An 18710-nucleotide genomic window follows, 5' to 3' on the forward strand; every position below is an offset into this window, starting at 1 on the left:
ACGAAAAAGTAGACCAATCCCATTTATAAACATCAATTTAAGTATATTAAACGTAACAAAACTTAGCAAGATACGAAACCTAAATCCTAGTTACACGAATACAACTGCTACAGAAATAACGACCTTCTCCCCACCTAGTCTACTTATGACTCAGACAGTAGCTTTTATACCCAACTTCCCCCCCCCCCCACCTCTGGCTGGCCCTCACCAGGGGTGGATGCCAGCCCCAGCATTAGCATTAGCCCTGGCCCTAGCCCCCACATTGCCCCTGTCAGCCTCGTCTGCCAGGGCCTCACGGTACTGCACTGGCCAGTGTTGGGGTTCTTTCTCATGGAGCCTGGCCACGAACCCCAGGACTTTCATCTTGCTGGTTTCCAGGTCGCTTCGGGGACCCCAAGAGAATTAACATGCCGGTGGATTGGTGTGAGAAACATGCCGGTAATTGAGGTATCTCAGCTGCACGAAATCTTCCATAATAAGCCTCCTCGGGTACCCAAAGAGGAGGTGATACTTTGAGGGACGCACCTCCAACCGACGCAGCATCTCCCAGACCTGTACCTCCCTGGCGCTATTACCTTTCATGTAGATAAAGCCCAAGATCATCATTAAAAGACTCAGTCTGGGGCCATCTCCTCCCAGATCCTCCTCCTCCTCCTCAAGGTTTTAGTTTGCTGATCAGGATGTAAGTGTGGTGCTTGCGGTCAAGCTGTTTCAGCTTGAAACCAAAGACATACCGCAGATGCTCTGCGGGCCTTGCGATGATCTCAGGGAACAGATCCTTTAAGTCTCTGATAATGTATTTCACCATCTCGGAGAGGGTGATGGGACTCTTCTTCCTGTCCTTCACCAGCAGAAACTGCACCAACTCGGTCACCGTCTGATCCAGACGGAGGCAGGCCCTGCGCCGGGCCAAGGTTTTGGCTGCCAAAGCCCTCGCACCTTTCAGGGTGATGGAGGGCTCCGCAGCCCCCTCCTCCCTTACAGCGCCAAGGTCCTCCTCGGGGCTCTCTCGCAGGAGGGGGCTCGGGGCCACCTCCTGCGAGGCGGTCAGGGCCTGGGTCTCACTGTCGTGGCCACCATCCATCTCCCCCTCCGCCTGAAGGATAGGGAGACCCCCGCTCTCTGGTTTCTGCAACATGTTTTCGGGCAGGCAGGTGCAAAGCGCGTACACTGGCCGAGGGGTGTGCAAGCCGCTGCACAAACCCCGGCGGAGGGGTTGGACAGCGGCTGGGACGGCTGGAGTAGGACTAGGAGAGATGACAGAGGGGACTTTGTGGCTTCCGGGCTGCACCGCAGAGGGCTCGCGACGGCCGCAACGCCGCCGGCGCCGAAGACCCGCGGCGAAGCCACCGCGCAGCCTCAGTGCGCGCCGGCAAGCCGACTGGCCGGACCACTTCCGGCCAACTCAGCCAAGATGGCGGCCCCCAGGCCCGGCGAAGCCCCTCCTTTTACTGCTCCCGCTGGGGTGGGAGTGAGCGCAGCCTTCTCAGGATGCCAGGGCTGTGGAGGAGTGCGTCGCCAGCGCTGTTTTTTAGACTCGAAGGCTGGAGGGGGGTAACCAGGGCTTTTCTGAGGTTTCAGTGTACAAGGATAAAATAGGGATGGAGTTCCAGCCACGTACTTTCAGCAGGTGCTTATTTCTATGTGTGTATCTAAGATTTTGAGTAATTTACTGTAGCTGAGTGCGGAGTGCATGAAGGTGAAGGCTGAGAGATAAGGCTGTGCGGGACAGTTAGTGACGGGCCTTGAACAGGATGCTACGAAGATTGAAATCTATTCTGAACACGATGGGAATTCATACTACAGGGGGATTTAAGCAAGGGAGTGTCCGGACCAGATCTGTATCTTTCCAGTCTCTCTGGTGGCAGTGTGGAGGATGGATTGGAGTAGGGCTGACCAAAAGCTGGGAATCCAGCTTGGAGTATTGGTATTATTATAGTGCAGAATAGGAACTGAGACTCGGCCTGTCTTGTTCATTGTTATATCCTCAGTGCCCAGAACAGTGCCTGGCACATAGAAGCACTCCATAAATATTGTAAAATGGATGACGAGGGGGTAAGGATAGCAGGTTCTACAGGGGTCAAAGAAGATGTTAAAAGATATATTGAGGTGCAGCTGGCAGAAATAGTAACTGATTGGAAGAAAGGGGAGTTTTTTTTTTTTTTTTACCTAATCAAACTTAACTAGTCCCATTACTTTTTTCTTTTTGCTTACTCTACTCTGAGCTTTCTCCCACTACCAGTCTGTCTCTGTCTCTCTCCCTCTCTCCCTCCCTCTCCAACTCCTCCTCCCTCTTCTTCTTCCTCTACTTCCTCCTCCTCCTCCCCTCCCGTCTCCTTTCCTCCTCTCTCCTCTCCCCCTCCCTTTTCTCTCCTCTCCTCTCCTCCCCTCTCCCCCTTCCCTCTCCCTCTTCCCTCCTCTCCACTCCTCTCTTCTTCTCTCCCTCCTGTCAAGGCTCAGCTTAAATGTCACCTTTCCAAAGCCTTAGTCTCCATGCATGGAAGTTATTTACTGCCACTTCTGAATCACCATAGCAATTTGTATTTGTTTAACACCCACTTATATAGACCTTATTGTGCACTAGGCTCTGTTCTAACTGTTGTTCAAATATTAATTTGTTTAGTTCTCATTAAGGTAAGTACTATTATCACTATCCCCATTTTATAGATGTGTCTTTCCTATGGAATTTGCTATTTACTAGCTATGTAATCTTGGGCAAGTTACCTAAACTCTCTTTCCCTCGGTTGCCTTATGAGTGAAATGGGCATAATAGTAGAGACAACATTGTGGACATCATGTGAGGTAATGCACGTAAATCATTTAACACAGTGCTTGGCACATGGTGTTCAGTAAGTGTTAGCTATTATTTATTGCATACTTTTAATGTGCTGATAATGTACTAATTTTTTACATGTATGAACTCGTCTACTTCTCATAACAGCCCTGCTAGATAAGTGGTATTATTATCCCCATTTTACAAGTGAAATAACACAAAAAGAGGGTAAGTAACTTCCCCAGCATCACATGACTGAGCCACTATTTCAATCATATAGTATGACTCCAGAGACCATGCTCTTAACCACTATATTAATAGATGTTAATTATTATCATTATTATTGACCATACTCTGTATAATAGTTATTTTTGTGCTTATTACCCTCCAGAACCAAACATCCTAAAAGCTAGGGCTATGTCTTTAACTCTTTTGAAGAGCCCCTCAGCGTCAGCACTCAGTATGTAATTGTCACTGAATAAATGATGAAAGGCTTTACTTTTTTCCAGAGGAAATAGCATTTATGTTAAGTAAATATATGACAGTTAGACTTTTTTTTTTTTGGCCGCGGCACGCGGGATCTTTAGTTCCCTGACCAGAGATAGAACCCGTGCCCCCTGCAGTGGAAGCTAGGAGTCTTAACCACTGGATCACCAGGGAAGTCCCTAGACTTTTCTAGATGTAATCATGAACTTTTCATTTTTAAAAACTTCTGAAAATATATACCCATTTATACTTTATGACTCAGAGAAGCTGAAAGTGTGTGAATGAAGCAGGAGGATGTTTATTATAGTTTAACTTGAGGCTGTTATTGGTTCCTATTATGTAGAATATAAACATAAACATTTTATGTACAATATAATTTAGTCCTCACAAATCCCTATTAGGAAGGTATTATTATTCTCATTTTACAAATGGGAAAATAGTCACTGAGAGGTTAAACCACCTGTCCCCCACCACCCATCTGTTAAGTGCTAGACTGGAAATGAGGACCTAGATCTGTCTATTCTGAAAACTGTACTCATGACCACCATGCTGGACTGCCTCGTTGTCAGTTTCTCCTGAAGGTAGAACCACTCCTACCTAAAAGGGCATCACTGGAGGTAAAATAGTCTACTTACATATCTTTCTCAGTTCAAGTATTGCTGAGGAGATACAGAGGAGATAGATGCATGGAAAGGAGCATACAGGAGATACATTGAATGGAAAGAATTTTGAGGGGCAAATTAGCAGTATTGTGACTGGATTTTGAAAACTGAATCAATAATATAATGCTACTCATCCAAAAAAAAAAAGGAACAAACTACTGATACAACATGGATGAGTCTGGCTAACGTTACGTTGAGTGAAAGAAGAAAGATACAAAAGATTATGTACAATATGATTCCAGTTAATCTGATGTCCAAGACAGGTTTAGCTAATCTATGGTGACAGAAATGAGAACAGTGGAGGCCTGGAGTGGGGTTGACTGGAAAGGGATATGCATGAACTTTCTGGGGGTGATGGCAATGTTATGTATCTTGGTTTGGGTGTAGATATACGTTTGTCAAAACTTTTCAAACTGTACCCTTAATATCTGTGTATCTCACGGTATGTAAATTATACCTTAAAAATTATAAAAATAAAGTTTTAAAGTTGAGGTATAATTGACAGATAACATTAGTTTCAGGTGTACAACATAGTGATTTGATATTCATGTATTGTGAAATGATCACCACAATGTCTAGTGAATATCTGTCACCATACATAGTTACTAGATTTTTTTTTCTTGCGATGAGAACTGTTAAGATCTATTAGCAGCTTTCAAACGTGCAATACAATATTATTAACTATAGTCACCATGTAAAAAAGTTTCAAAAAATTAAATGAATAGGCCTTTAGGTATAGGAGGTGATGAAGGTATGAAAGGTGAATGGCTTTGCTTTGCCGCTTGCCAACCCCTGGATGCTACAATGTTTTGCACTGAAAGGAACCTAGACAATCATTTGCCAGTTTTGATTGTGCTGACCTCACACTGGACAGGCAGACTTTTAAAACAATCCTTACCTAAGCTGTTAAAAGGGAGGAAATGTATATCTCTTGGTGGGGGGTGCGGGGTGGCAGCAAAACAAAACTTTGATGGCTGTTCGATGGAAACCTTTCTGAAGGATGCTCCTTTGTAGCCTAGACTACAGTGGTTAAAAGCCTGCAGTGCTTAGCACAGTTTAGTATGTGGAAAAGGATAAGGGAGTTACACTGGAAAAGCAGAACTGCAGGATGAATTATCCTGGAAATGTCTGGCACTCTGTGGGTGTAGAAAAGGTGCGTCCTAGAACAAAGCACTGAACCAGGTCAGAAGACCTGAGTTCTGGTGTCCCAACCCCTTCGTTCATTCTGTGACCTTGCATGGCATACTTAACCTCTCTGGGCCACTGTTTCCTCATCTTTAGGCCTGACAACCTTAGCTTTGCCAGTCCCCAGAGTTGTTTTGAGATTCAAGTAGGATTATAAGTGTAAACATACTTTTAAAATGCTCTACCATTGAGAAACAATTATAAAACGTTACAGATTTTTTTTTTTTTTTCTAAGAGACCTGGTAGAAAAATCTCAGTAATGAATGTCACTGGCCTCTCATGCAGACATTTTGGAATGAGCTTACACATTCCTGGTTGAAAAAACTGTCTGGCCAAAAAAGATTAAATAAAGAAATGTCATGTCCTGACACTCCATCTAAGGCTAGTGAATGTTTTGGTGGGAAGCCAGAGTTATCTTGTTGGATTCCTTCTAAATTTGTCAATGGATTCCTCCAAGCTCCTGAGTGCCTTCTTCACACAGATGCTGAGTAATGTCTCACTCCAGATCTGAGTGAGCCCCAAACTGCATAGGTGCTTGTGTCTTCTCTGTTTCTCCTGACAGTTTTGATAACCGTGCAGCTGATCTGGCTCAAAGAAGGGATCAGAGGAAGAGCTTTGTCGCACATCCCTGGGCCAGGGGCAAAATGGAGCCCAGTTTTGTCACAGCAGAATGGGCAGAGTGTGAAGCCCTGGGTCCTGTATGTGTGGCTGGTATTGAAGCAGGATGGCCAGGCGGATGATTCGATCTGACTTGGGTAATGAAAATTGTTTGTTACTGTTTGAAGAGCAATTGTGTAAGCAACAGTACTCCTGTGTTTGGCTGCCTGTGACCCACCAGTGTCTGTAACATAACACCCGACCCAGAGGAGGAACAGACCCTGGCCGGCAGGGGAGGGGAGAGATGCAGGGGGCACAGGGCCCCCTTCTCCCTCCCTCCTCCACTGTCCCACCCGCTCTGTAAACCTCGAAGGAAAGTTGGCGAGAAGGCATTTGCCACCTGGACACAATGAGGCCCAGTGCGAGGGGCAGGCGCAAGGCTGGCGGGGAGCCAGGGCCCTGGTCTGAATGGCCGTCGCCAAGGGGCTGCCAACGGCCCATCTCTATCCCCCATAGGCCGGGCCAGGGCCAGGGCGGGGGCCATCAACCCCCACCTCCGAGGCCCCGCTCACACCATTTGCTGGCCGTGACCAGAATGCACGGGACGCGGGGCCTTTGAGCAGCTGAACAGAGCCGTTTCCCCTCTGCTGGCCGCCAGTTCACTTGGATTAGAGCAGCTCTCCGGAGTCCCTTTGTTGGCAGCTTGTTATTCTGCACATACCCAGCACTGTGCATTCATCTTTATTAGTTCTAATTGCTTCCCTATTCTAATGGGATCTTGATATTCCCATACAATTGAAAGGAAATGTATTCATTAAAATAATTCTTCTCCTAACTGCCGCTTCAAGCTGCTTCTCTAAGTGACATTGTCTCTCCAGCCACAGCCTGCTGAGGCCTCTTATTAAGACTCTAGTCAAAAGCCAACTTTGGGCAGCAAACTTTCCTTGCAGGAGTTTCCAGACACTGAAGAGAGGGTGCTTTTTAATCGGCTCACACACTGAAGTTGGAGGCCAGCTGGTAGACCTGGGGGTGCCGCTCGGGGCAGGGGGGCGGGAGGAGAAGGGCTGGTCTCCAGCACAGCCTGCCTCCCGTAAGAATGCCCCCTTTCTGCACACTGACTGGCTAATTTAGGCAGGGCTCTCCCCCCACTGTCATCTGGGTGGAACTTTTTGTTTATGCCGCGAGCAGTGACTAGGTGTGCTCTTGGAGCAGGCGCTGAGTAAGGTGCTGTGGGAAGTGTGGAGCCGGAGCTGCAGTCTCGAGGTGTTTACGGTCTCCGTGGGTGGCTGCCCGCTCCGAGTCCCTCCAGTGATGCCGGAGAGGGGATGCTGGGAACAGCTCGCAGTGTTCAGAAAGCTTCATGGGATAGAGAACTTAGAAAAGCGGGATACTCTTCCATCAATGTGTTTGATTTAATAACCAAAATCTTTCAAGCCATGGGATCATGGGGGTAATACAAGAAGCTTCCTGGGGACGTGGGGAACCACCGATCTATTGGGGTGAAATGAGCACGCCTATGTGAACACCTGCTCTTTACGCGAGTGGTGTAAAGACTGCTGTAGGAGCTTGGAGGAGTGGAGGGGAGCATGTGCTGGGCACTACACTGTCGCTTGAGTCTTCTTTAATCCCTATAACAGCCCTGTGAGGGAAGCACAGTTATTCCCCATTTTACAAACGAGAAGTAGACAAGTTAGATAATTTGTCCAGTGTCAAGAGTTGGGAGTCAGGACTAGAACGCCGGCCTTCTGATCCCAAAGCACAGGCTACTTTCACAGGAGCCTGCTGCCTCTCACGTTGCATCTGTCAGGGCCAACAGAGGAGGTTTAATGTGGAAGGTGGCATTGGATCTCCCTTGAGGCCTTTAGGGATGGTAGGTCGTCAGCAGGTAGAGGGGGGTCAGGAAGGAAGAGCCTGAGCAGAAGTGCTGGGAAGAACCTAAATCAGGACATGACAGGAGTCCCGGTGGCCCAGCAACTGGAGGGCGAGGAGTAACAGGAGGAAGGCGGTAAGGTTTGTGGGGGCCAAATTTTGTAGATCCTTGCCTGGCAGGAGTTTGGATTTCATGCTGTAGGTTCTTCTCCAATGAGGATATTTGAACCTCTGGATAAACACATTATTTCTTTCAGGAGCATCAGTTTTCCTTGAGGTGAATAATTTTAAACATCTTCATGTTAAAAGAAATTCAGATAGATCATGGAATAGAATGCAAAATTCTCATGAATTTTTAAGAGAAAACAGAAGACTTCAAAGAGAGCTTGGGTGTGTTGGCAGGAGCTTCAGGCTGTGTGGTCCCCTGGGGGAACTGAAGGCGTTTCTTTTGTCTGCTGTTGGTGTGCTGTAGCGGGAAAGTTTGAGAAAGACTGATTTTGGAGAAAATGTTTTGATCCCAGGAATAAAATAATTAGGTGTATTTCAAGAAGGATGGCAGGGGCTTGGAAGACAGGTGGGACAGGGCAGGGACCACGAGCAGGAGTCCAGATAAGAGATGGTTACAATAAACTCTCAGGAGACGTGAAGGGTCTAGGGGGCTGCCTGGGCCTCAGACCCCACCTCTTCACCCGAGCCTTTTCGGAGGCGGCCTGCCTGAGAGATGCCCCACCCCGAAGCCACTCCTTCCTTTTAAGGGGCTCAGCGATTAGACTGGGATGGCTGGCCAGGGAGGCTGAAGCAGAAGCACTTAAGGGAGAGCCTGGGCCTGGGCCAGGAACTGGTCCTCACAGAGAATCTTTGTGCCCCGGCCACCTCACCCAACATGTTGCCTGCCAACCACTTTCCAGCCCAGCAGGTTTATTAGCTCACCTGCTGGAAGGTACCAGAAGGCAAGTGGTTGGACCAGTGATTCTCTGTGGTGGGGGTGAGAGCAGGTCCTGTCTCGTTGCAGTGTCTGCTGTCCTATACTGGTGGGCAGTGCCATTGGACCCAGCATGGTGGCCAACACCCTGTGGTCAAGAAAGACTCAAAGGGAGGAAGGAGGGAATAAGACATCTCAGCTTAGGACCAAGACCTCACTCTACTTCTCCTTATCATCAGTAGATGCAGATAGCCCACCTTACTTAACCAGACTCTCCTTTCAGGTGGGTGACTTCTTTAGGTAGCTTAGAAATGAACTTTGAAGCATCATTTTTAAAAAAGCATTAAAAAAATTCCTTAGTGCTTTATTTTTTTCTCATTTTAGAAGAGATTGTTTATTGTACAGCAATGAGAAAATCCTGACCATTTAAAAGAAAAAAACGAAAAAGCACCTATAATTCCACTACCCAGGGGAAACCACAGTTAACAAATACCCTGGTGTGTATCCTCCCCCAATTTTTCTAAGCATTTACTTTTATTTATTGATTGATTGCTTGATTGATTTAGGCTGCGTTGGGTCTTCATTGCTGCGCACGGGCTTTCTCTAGTTGCGGCGAGCAGGGGCTACTCTTCGTTGTGGTGCGTGGGCTTCTCATTGCGGTGGCTTCTCTTGCTGCGGAGCACAGGCTCTAGACGTGAGGGCGTCAGTAGTTGTGGCTCGCAGGCTCAGTTGTTGTGGCGCACGGGCTTAGTTGCTCTGCAGCATGTGGGATCTTCCTGGACCAGGGCTCGAACCCGTGTCCCCTGCATTGGTAGGCGGATTCTTAACCACTGCGCCACCAGGGAAGCCCCAGCATGTACTTTTTTTTTAAACAGTTATCTTGTATGCTCTGCTTTATATACACTATATATATGTATATATATATTCACATACTGTGAATCTCTCACACTAATATTTTTCTATAATGTAATTATTTGTGATTGAAAATATTCCACAGACCCCGTGTCACCTTTAATGGCTATTGTATATTTAGGATGTTTTCAGATTTTCATTATGAAATACAATGTGATAAACTTGTTTGTGGCTAAATCTTTCCTATTTCCCAAGATTATGGAAATTATTATATAAGAATATGACCATATAGATATGTGATTTTTTGAAAGACAAAATTGGGATTATTCTATATTTATTTCTATGACCTAATTTATACACTAAATCCATTTTGAAAATCTTTCATGTCTACAAAAGTGAATCTGCACAATTATGTATTAATTTCATTTAAAAAATAGTACTTTCACGTAGTTCAAAAATCAAAACGACATAAAAAAGTAAAATTGAGAATTTTTGCTTGCACCCATGTCCCTCTTTACCTGGTTTCCTGATTTCCCCTCCCATAGGTCACTGCTTTTAATAGTTACAGTGCCCCTTTTTGAAAATATAAGCAAATGCAATTATATATACCTTGCCCCTTCTTACAAAGAAGTTAGCACACTATGTCCATTATGAGACACTGTGCTTTAAACAAAAAAGCAAAAAAACTTAATAGTATGTAGTGGAGACTTTTTCATATCAGCACATAGCTTCCTGGTGTATTATGGTTTGGATGCACAGTAATATCTAACCAATTCCATATAATTGGACATTTGGGTTATTTCCAGTCTTTTACTATTACAAGCAATATTATAATACAGACATATATCATTTCTGTATGTGTGCAAATATATTTGCCCGAAAAATTCAGAGAGTGGGATTGATGAGCCAATAGGTAAATACATTAGTAACATTAATAGAAAATGCCATATTGCCCTTCATAGGTGTGTATCATTTTCTATTCCTACCAGCAATGTATGAGGGTGCCTATTTCCCTACAACTTCCCCCACTCAAGTGTATTTTGGATATGTAAAAATCTGATAGGTTAAAAATGGGTATATCATTGCAACTATAATTTGTACTCATTATTACTAATGAAGTCGAACGTTCTCTTATATGCTGAAAAGCCATCTGTATTTCTTTTTTCTGAAAAAGGGCATTTTTTCTATTGGGTTATTGGTCTCCTTGATTTATAGAAACAAATTATGTATTAGAGTGATTGACCCTTTGTGAAGTGAGTTGCAATTTTTTTTCCAGTAAGTCTTTTGTTTGTTTTTCTTTTGCTTATGGTGCTTTTGACATGCAGGAGTTTTAAGATTTTTATACAGATGTATTTATCAATCTTTTATTTCATGACTTCTGGATTTTTGAATCGGTTAGAAAGGCCTTCATTACTCCAAGATTATAAAGGAGTTCTCTTATTCTTCTGGTAATTTTATGGTTTTATTTTGTGCATTTAAATCTTTGATCCAATTGATGCTTATCATGGTTTACTGTGTGAAATACTGGTCTAGAATCTATCCTTTTCCACATAGTCAAACACCATTTATTAAAAAGTCTGGGGCTTCCCTGGTGGCACAGTGGTTGAGAATCCACCTGCCAATGCAGGGGACACGGGTTTGAGCCCTGGTCTGGGAAGATCCCACATGCCGTGGAGCAACTAAGCCCGTGCGCCACAACTACTGAACCTGCACTCTAGAGCCTGTGCTCTGCAACTACTGAAGCCCGCATGCCTAGAGCCTGTGCTCTGCAACTACTGAAGCCCGCATGCCTAGAGCCCATGCTCCACAACAAGAGAAGCCACCGCAATAAGAAGCCCATGCACCGCAACGAAGAGTAGCCCCCACTCGCCACAACTAGAGAAAAGCCTGTGCATAGCAACGAAGACCCAACACAACCAAAAATAAATAAATAAATAAAGTTATTAAAAAAAAAAGTCTGTCTTTGCCTCACCGATTTGATATTTATCTTATACCAAATTCTCATATATATTTGGATCTGTTTCTGGGCTTTATTCTATTCTGTTGGCCTGTATGTCTATACAGCATCATTTTTGGTAGCTGCATAATGTTGCTTCTTACGTATATAACATAATTTATTTGACTAATTCATTTTTGTTAAAAATCTCAGTTGCTTCCAATTTTTCAACATTCCAAAGAGTGCCTCAGTGAATAAAATCCTTATATATGTTTTATGTGTGCATGTGTGTGTAGTAGATCCATTTTTTCCTTTGGATAAATTTTTATACATGGAATTACTGGGTCAAAAGTTATGTGCCTTCTTAGGCTTTTTTCATACATATTGCCAAAATGCCTTCCAGAAAGACTGTACCAGTTACACTCCCTCCAACAGTGTATGAGTGCTGATTTCCCCTCACCCACACCAACTCTCAGTATTATCATTCTTTTTAATCATTGCCAATCTGATCAGGAAAAAAAAAAAAAGGGCCTCTCATTGCTGTTTTAATTTGCCTTTCTTTGAATGCTAGTGAGGTTGAACATTTTTTCAATTTATGGTGGTTTTTGATGTACAGAAGTTTTTAATTTTTAATGTAGTCAAATCTATCAATCTTTTCCTCTATGGTTTCTGCTTTTGTTGACATGTTTAGAAAGTCCCTCCCATCGTAAGATTATAAAATATCCACTTATATTTTCTTCTAGTACCTTTATGGTTTCATTTCCATCTTTATCCATCTGGTATTCATCTTGATGAATGGTGTGAGCTGGGAAAGAACTTGTATTATTTATTTATTTATTTCCAAAATGGATAACCCGTTCTTTCATCACTGTTAAAAAGCATATATTTGTGTGTGTGTGTGTAACTCTTTCTAGAATGAACATCTTGAATAGCTGGATACTGAGGGTAATTGAGTTCTAGACTCTGGGTCATCATTAGAAACATCAGTCATACTAAACAGGCAGATGTGACACTTTCCAGCATACATGGGCTTTTAAGGACCGACTGACATTTGATATTCAAATCCCAGCATTGCAGCTCAATGCTGGTGGAACTTTGAGGGAGACCATCCATGATTCTCCTTGAGTCTTGTTTTTTTCATCTGTAAAATGGGGTATATTCCCTTCAGACTGAAGCCCTCCCTCCTGGCTCCTCCATCTAGTGATCGCCTCAGGCCCTTACTGTAAATAGGATATGCTGGAGAGGGGAGGGGTTGAGTGCTGTGTTTGCTTTTTATAGGCTTTCTATCTTTACGCTTGTGCTCAGACTCTCATTTGTTATGTCTTGCTGGTTTTAGTGTCTTTTCATTAGCAGCTTTTCTCTTCTGTCTGAATATGCGGTTTTTAATCATATACCAGCTAGGAAACCAGACAACTGGATTGTTAGAAGTGTGTATAAATTAAGAGTAACTGGGATCTGAGTGAGGGCCTGAGGGCCTCTCCTGTTGTATAATGTAGTGGTTCTCAACCCTGGCTGCATATTAGAATCACCTGGGGAGATTTTAAAGCATATCCACGTGTGGGTCCTACCCCAGGCCAATTAAATCAGAATCTCTGGCGGTCGGCCCCGGGCCTGGGTGGGTGATGAAGCTCTGCAGGTGATTCTAATGTGCATGCAGGGTGGGGAGCCATTGGTTGAGTTCCCTGGCTTTGTGAGATCAGTATTTACACTCAGTGGTCTCCCCCTCTGGTTCACTCCGAAATTGTGCCCCAAGTTGTGAGGGTCGCCCTACAGAAAAGAAGGCCAGATAGCAGAGATGTCAGGGATTTTCTGGAGGCTGTGGGCTTGCTGGAGAGAGCAGCGCCAACTCTCAGGCCTCTGTCACCCTGGAGGTCACATACCTCTGGACATTTGGAAATGGTGTTGGCAGTTTCTTTTCAGAAAAACAGAGCCATCCTAGTCTCCCTGATGCAGTTCCTCCTGCCTCTGGGGTCTCTCCTGAGGAGTGCGAGAGGTGATAAGAAACAAACATTGAGAAAATAGCTTTAGTTATTTCTATCTCATCTATTTGTGTATTCTCTTGTTCTCTTGGCCCCTTCTCTGTCCCCCAAAACACATGTAGGTGATACATGTCAAGCCACGCTTGGTCCTCAGCTTTGGTGAATCCATCCTATCTGTGATGGAGCTGCTCTCTCCCAAAGGCAGGCTCACCTCCACCAACAATTGGTGGACTCACTTTGTCACCTGGAAAAATAGATACAGCCCACAGGATGAGTCCCACCATCAAGTGTCTTTGCTACAAGACCAGCCTTCTTCTTATTCTCAAGTTTTGATAAACTGACTGTGGGCTTAGCCCATGCGCTCAAGCCCCCTTCTAGGTGTCTCACCTGGTTTATCTGAGACTAGGGCTCCTCTGGTTCCACCAGACTCTGTGGGGAAAAGTTATCGCCTTTACTGATGAATGAAAACTCCTCCAAGCTTACTGATGAAGGGAGACTCTCTGTGGAGAGAGGTGACTGGAATTTTCCCTTGGGATTTCTCACTCATCACTGACACTAGTCAGTGGCTCCACCCTCCAATACACACACATACACTGGGCAGCTGAGACAAGGCTGGATCCTTCAGACCAGCCTTTACTGCACGTTGGGATAACAAGAGAAATAAACAGAGAATAATAACATGACTTCCTATAAGTCATGACTTGTCATTTGCAAGATATACTTGATCACGAGGGCTCAGGGCCCACCTATCCTAGTGCGGGGCTGCCTCTGTGTAGTCAAAACCATCCCAGCAGCCCTGGGAAGCCTGGACGGATGCTCTCTTGAAAGTTCAGGTGGATCCACCAAAATAATGAAGCCAAGAAGGAGACGAGAGTTCCCCTTCTGTCTGGTGCCACCATCTGAATTCCAGTTACTTGTCTGAGGATCTGCCTTTTCCTGGGATGATTGAAGTGATAGCTCCTTTTTATGGGAAATAGAACGTGGATTCAAGTAAGGTTTTGATGCTCATTAAGACTCATACAGCAAGGAAAGGGGTGGGCACACACCAGCTCACCTCAATGACTTGACTGGTTTTGCCAGAGGTACAGTTTATATCCACAAAAGACAATGTTTTTTCTTTTATTTTTTTTGACTACGTTTTTTCTTTAGATACGTTCAGTTGAGAGATACACAACGTTGTGAATTCCTCTAGTGTTGATTCATGATGGAGCCATAGGTGAGCGAACTGAGGGTTATTTATAGACTGCTGTTGATGTGCTTTTCAAAGAGGTCCCAATAGTTGTCCAGGGGTCTAAAAATGCAAGGGTCTATCAATCAGTCTGCTGAGACTTTTGCTGTACCTGGAAGCCTATGTGACATAGCTCTGCCTAATATGGTGATTTCTTCTTCATACTCATCAAGAGAGACCTCATTCCCTATGCATGGGGGAATGGCCTTACCCTATGGCCCCAGCCAAACAAGAATGTAGCAGGACAGCAAATCATTGAGGTCTGAGTGCGAAATGCTGATAGATTTCCCTAATGCTGTCTGTCTGGTCTGTGTTCCTGGAGGTTGTATGGCCATCATCCTGCATTCCTTATGGGTTGAGTAAACCCATAAACTGTGGCCCACTGATCTTCAATGGAGGCAGTGCTGCCCCCTAGAGGCATTTTAGGAATATGCAGTGTATTTATGTTTGTTGCATTGGTTGCTGGGGCACTACTTAGGGGAGATTGAGGGGACCAGACTCCTTGCCTTAGGTGACGCAGTTTTATCCAATGATTTGTCCTGCACTTCACGTGACATTTGAATGCCCCACCCAACATTCATATATAGGTAGAAAATCTCTTTATATTGGTCTGAGCTTAGAACCTAATTCCATTTTGTATATAAACACAAAGTACTTTAAAAAAAAATTTCATTTATTTATATTTGGCTGTGTTGGGTCTTTGCTGCTGCGTGCGGGCTTTTCTCTAGTTGCAGCGAGTGGGGGCTACTCACTGCGGTGCGCGGGCTTCTCATTGAGGTGGCTTCTCTTGTTGTGGAGCACAGGTCTAGGTGCGCGGGCTTCAGTAGTTGTGGCTTGCGGGCTCAGTAGTTGTGGTGCACGGGCTAAGTTGCTCCGCGACATGTGGGATCTTCCCGGACCAGGGCTCGAACCCGTGTCCCCTGTATTGGCAGGTGGATTCTTAACCACTGCGCCACCAGGGAAGTCCCACAAAGTACTTTTTGCATAGTTTTAATATACACTGAATTTTTCATGAATGCTACTATCATATAAATCGAGAGAATACTGTATTTTATCTTTACCAGGAGTTGTTCACCATTTCAGAAAACCACAATACGAATAGCAAAATTCTCGCCATATTTGAATTGCCAAAATAACACACGTCTATTCATCTACATTCGTACATATCTGTATGAAAATATAGTACTTGTTTAATCTTGTTTCAGAACATCAAATATAAAGAAGTACCCGTAATGTTGCAGTTAATAATGTTTTACTGCTCTTAAATTCAAACTTATTCATTATAAGTGGGTAGTATAATTGTCTTATATCTTCTTATGTAGTTATGCTCAAACATTTATAAATTTAAATGCATATTATTTTATTCTAAATTATTTCCTTTTAGTTCTTTATCTTATAGTTAGGGCTATATGTTGATTCTTTAAAAACTTATGTGCGTAGGTGGGTCATACTATCTATAAATTTCATTTCAGAATAGTAAAAGTGGTCTTACAAAATACTTGCTATAAAAAGGGAGCATTGGGTCTGATAGAGTTGGGATGCACTGCTCTCGGTAACCTCCTGGAGGATGTTTTGTTTTATCTAATTTTCACAACAGCTGTATGAGCTAGGTCCTATTATGACCGCCATTTTGTACCGGAGGAAACTGAGTCACAGAGACATGCGGTACTTTGCCCAAGGTCACATATCTGGAAAAGGGGAGCCAGGATTCTAGAGGACTTTCACAATACCAGGTCACTATTCTGCCTTCCACCCATCATGTTTGGCCCATCTCCCATGATTTGCCCAGGTGTCTACCAGAAGCCCATCCTCTGGCCCTGTTAGGCCTTTTACAGGGCCCAGCAGGGACTCAGACTGGAAGAAAAAATTACTTTTTCCTTTTGGATAAAATTTCAATAGGGTAAATCAAAGGGAAATGCTTTGCATAGAGCAGAGCCCCAGTAAACTTTGCTGAATGAATGAGTGACTGATTTGGTAGAGTGGTACTGGGTCCTTTGGAACAGCCCTTAGATTTTTTTTTTATAGCATTAAAATTTTTTTAAATTTATTTTATCTGTGGCTGTGTTGGGTCTTCGTTGCTGCACGCGGGCTTTTCTCTAGTTGTGGCGAGCAGGGGCTACTCTTCGTTGTGGTGCACGGGCTTCTCATTGTGGTGGCTTCTCTTGTTGCGGAGCACGGGCTGTAGGTGCGCGGGCTTCAGTAGTTGTGGCACATGGGCTCAGTAGTTGTAGCACGGGGGCTCTAGAGCGCAGGCTTAGTAGTTGTGGCGCACGGGCTTAGTTGCTCCGCGGCATGTGGGATCTTCCCGGACCAGGGCTTGAACCCGTGTCCCCTGCATTGGCAGGCGGATTCTTAACCACTGCACCACCAGGGAAGCCCAGCCCCTAGATTTTTAATAATTTATTTCAGTAAGTTGATGTGAGTTTCCCAGCCATTGACACGAGGTTCACAGGTCTCCCACCTCAAGGATGGAGACTTCCATTGTCTCCTTGGGGCTGAGAAAAGCTGGCCAAGCTGGCCATTCTTTTTTCCCAGGAAGCACAGCTGTTGAAACAGGAACCAGCACATCTCCCTCATTCTTAACATTTTTTTTTTTTTAATAAATTTATTTATTTATTTATTTATTTTTGGCTGCGTTGGGTCTTCGTTTCTGTGCGAGGGCTTTCTCTAGTTGCGGCGAGTGGGGGCCACTCTTCATCGCGGTGCGCGGGCCTCTCACTATCGTGGCCTCTCTTGTTGCGGAGCACAGGCTCCAGACGCGCAGGCTCAGTAGTTGTGGCACACGGGCTTAGTTGCTCCGCGGCATGTGGGATCTTCCCAGACCAGGGCTCGAACCCATGTCCCCTGCACTGGCAGGCAGATTCTCAACCACTGCGCCACCAGGGAAGCCCTCTCCCTCATTCTTTTGCCATGCTCACTGATGTGGTCCTCAGGCCCTGGATGTGGAGTATTCATTAAATAATAGCCTTTCTTCAGGCCCTTGCCTGTGATCTAACTGATGCTGGCCTGGGAGATGCCAGCTCCTATAGTGGGTACTACAAAGAGATGCTGCACTGTGTTTCTTATGTGTCTTTGGCAGGTCTCATTCTGAGCTCCTGCTTCTTTCCTTCATTCAGCAAATGTTTTCTGAGTGCTTGCTTTGTGCCAGATACTGGGGTGCAGGAATAAGCAATAACACATGGTCCCTACCTCCAGAGACTCAGATTTAGGACAGAGGACTGACTTTTGCAATAAAGTATGGAAAGAGCTGTGACAGTGGAATATACAGAGGCTCTGGGAGCCCAAGGAGGGGGGCAGCTGGCCCAGACTGGGAAGAGGAGGGAAGCCTTCCTGGAGGAGGTGTTGCCTGAGCTTAATCCAAAGAAAAGCTTATGATTTAGCAAAGGCAAAGGATGACTCTATTAGCCAGGGTCCCAACAGAGAATGATGACACACTAAGTTAGGATGATTTGAGGAGGGTTTATGTACAAGGGGGTTATTTGCAAAGGTGTGGGTAGGGGGTGGGGGAACATTACGAGATATCACAGAAACCCAGGCTAGCGGCAGCCCCTAGGCCAGAACGGGGGCTACTGTACTCTGGAAGGAGAGAAAGTCCTGTGGAACGGGCTGCCTTGATAGAAGGAGCGACCCTCCATCTGGGAGCAGGCAGCCTGATAGGACTCGACAGGGAGGGAATAATTACCCTGGCTTCACTTTCTCTTATCCTCCCATTGCTCCTGGTGCTCCCCATTGGCTAAATCCAACCAGAAGCCATAGGGCTCTGGAGTTCATTTATGTGATCCATACGGGGCAGCCTCTGGGGCACAGAGCGGGGCGGAGAGTGGGTCCGGAGGAGCCAGGAGATCTATCCAGCACACTGGGTTAGGGAAGGCCTGGAGGTGGGGGAGAGCATGTAAACTGGGGAAACGTATACTTTATGGCTGGAGTGTGGAGTAAACTAGGCTGAGATCTGTCCATTAGGAAAGGCCATGCATGTCTTCTGAGGAATTGGAAAATTTGTCCTGAAGGCAGGGGGAGCACTAAAGGATTTTAGTCAGGAGGTGGCATGATTAGATTTGTGTTTTTAAATGGCCTCTCTAGCCCTGGTGTGCAGATGACCTGGAAGTACCATTTGAGACTAGAGATGATGAGGCCTGAATCAAGACAGTGGCTGTGGAGAAAGAAGTGGATGGATTTGAGGAATTTTTAGGACGTAGACTCAAAATGTGATCAAGGATTGGA

The 18710-nt window shown here is 45.1% G+C and overlaps 1 protein-coding gene across 1 annotated transcript; it reads right to left on the reverse strand.

Annotated features, from left to right (window-relative positions):
* Positions 1-204: 204 nt before the first annotated feature.
* On the reverse strand, positions 205-1152 carry MAGEF1 (MAGE family member F1). Its single transcript, XM_068545648.1, is given in 2 exon segments — positions 205-658; positions 660-1152. Coding segments are annotated over 2 exon segments (933 nt in total). The 5' UTR covers positions 1139-1152.
* Between the last annotated feature and the right edge of the window lie 17558 nt (positions 1153-18710).

Source organism: Eschrichtius robustus, chromosome 6 (assembly GCF_028021215.1).
Source record: "Eschrichtius robustus isolate mEscRob2 chromosome 6, mEscRob2.pri, whole genome shotgun sequence".
NCBI lineage: Eukaryota > Metazoa > Chordata > Mammalia > Artiodactyla > Eschrichtiidae > Eschrichtius > Eschrichtius robustus.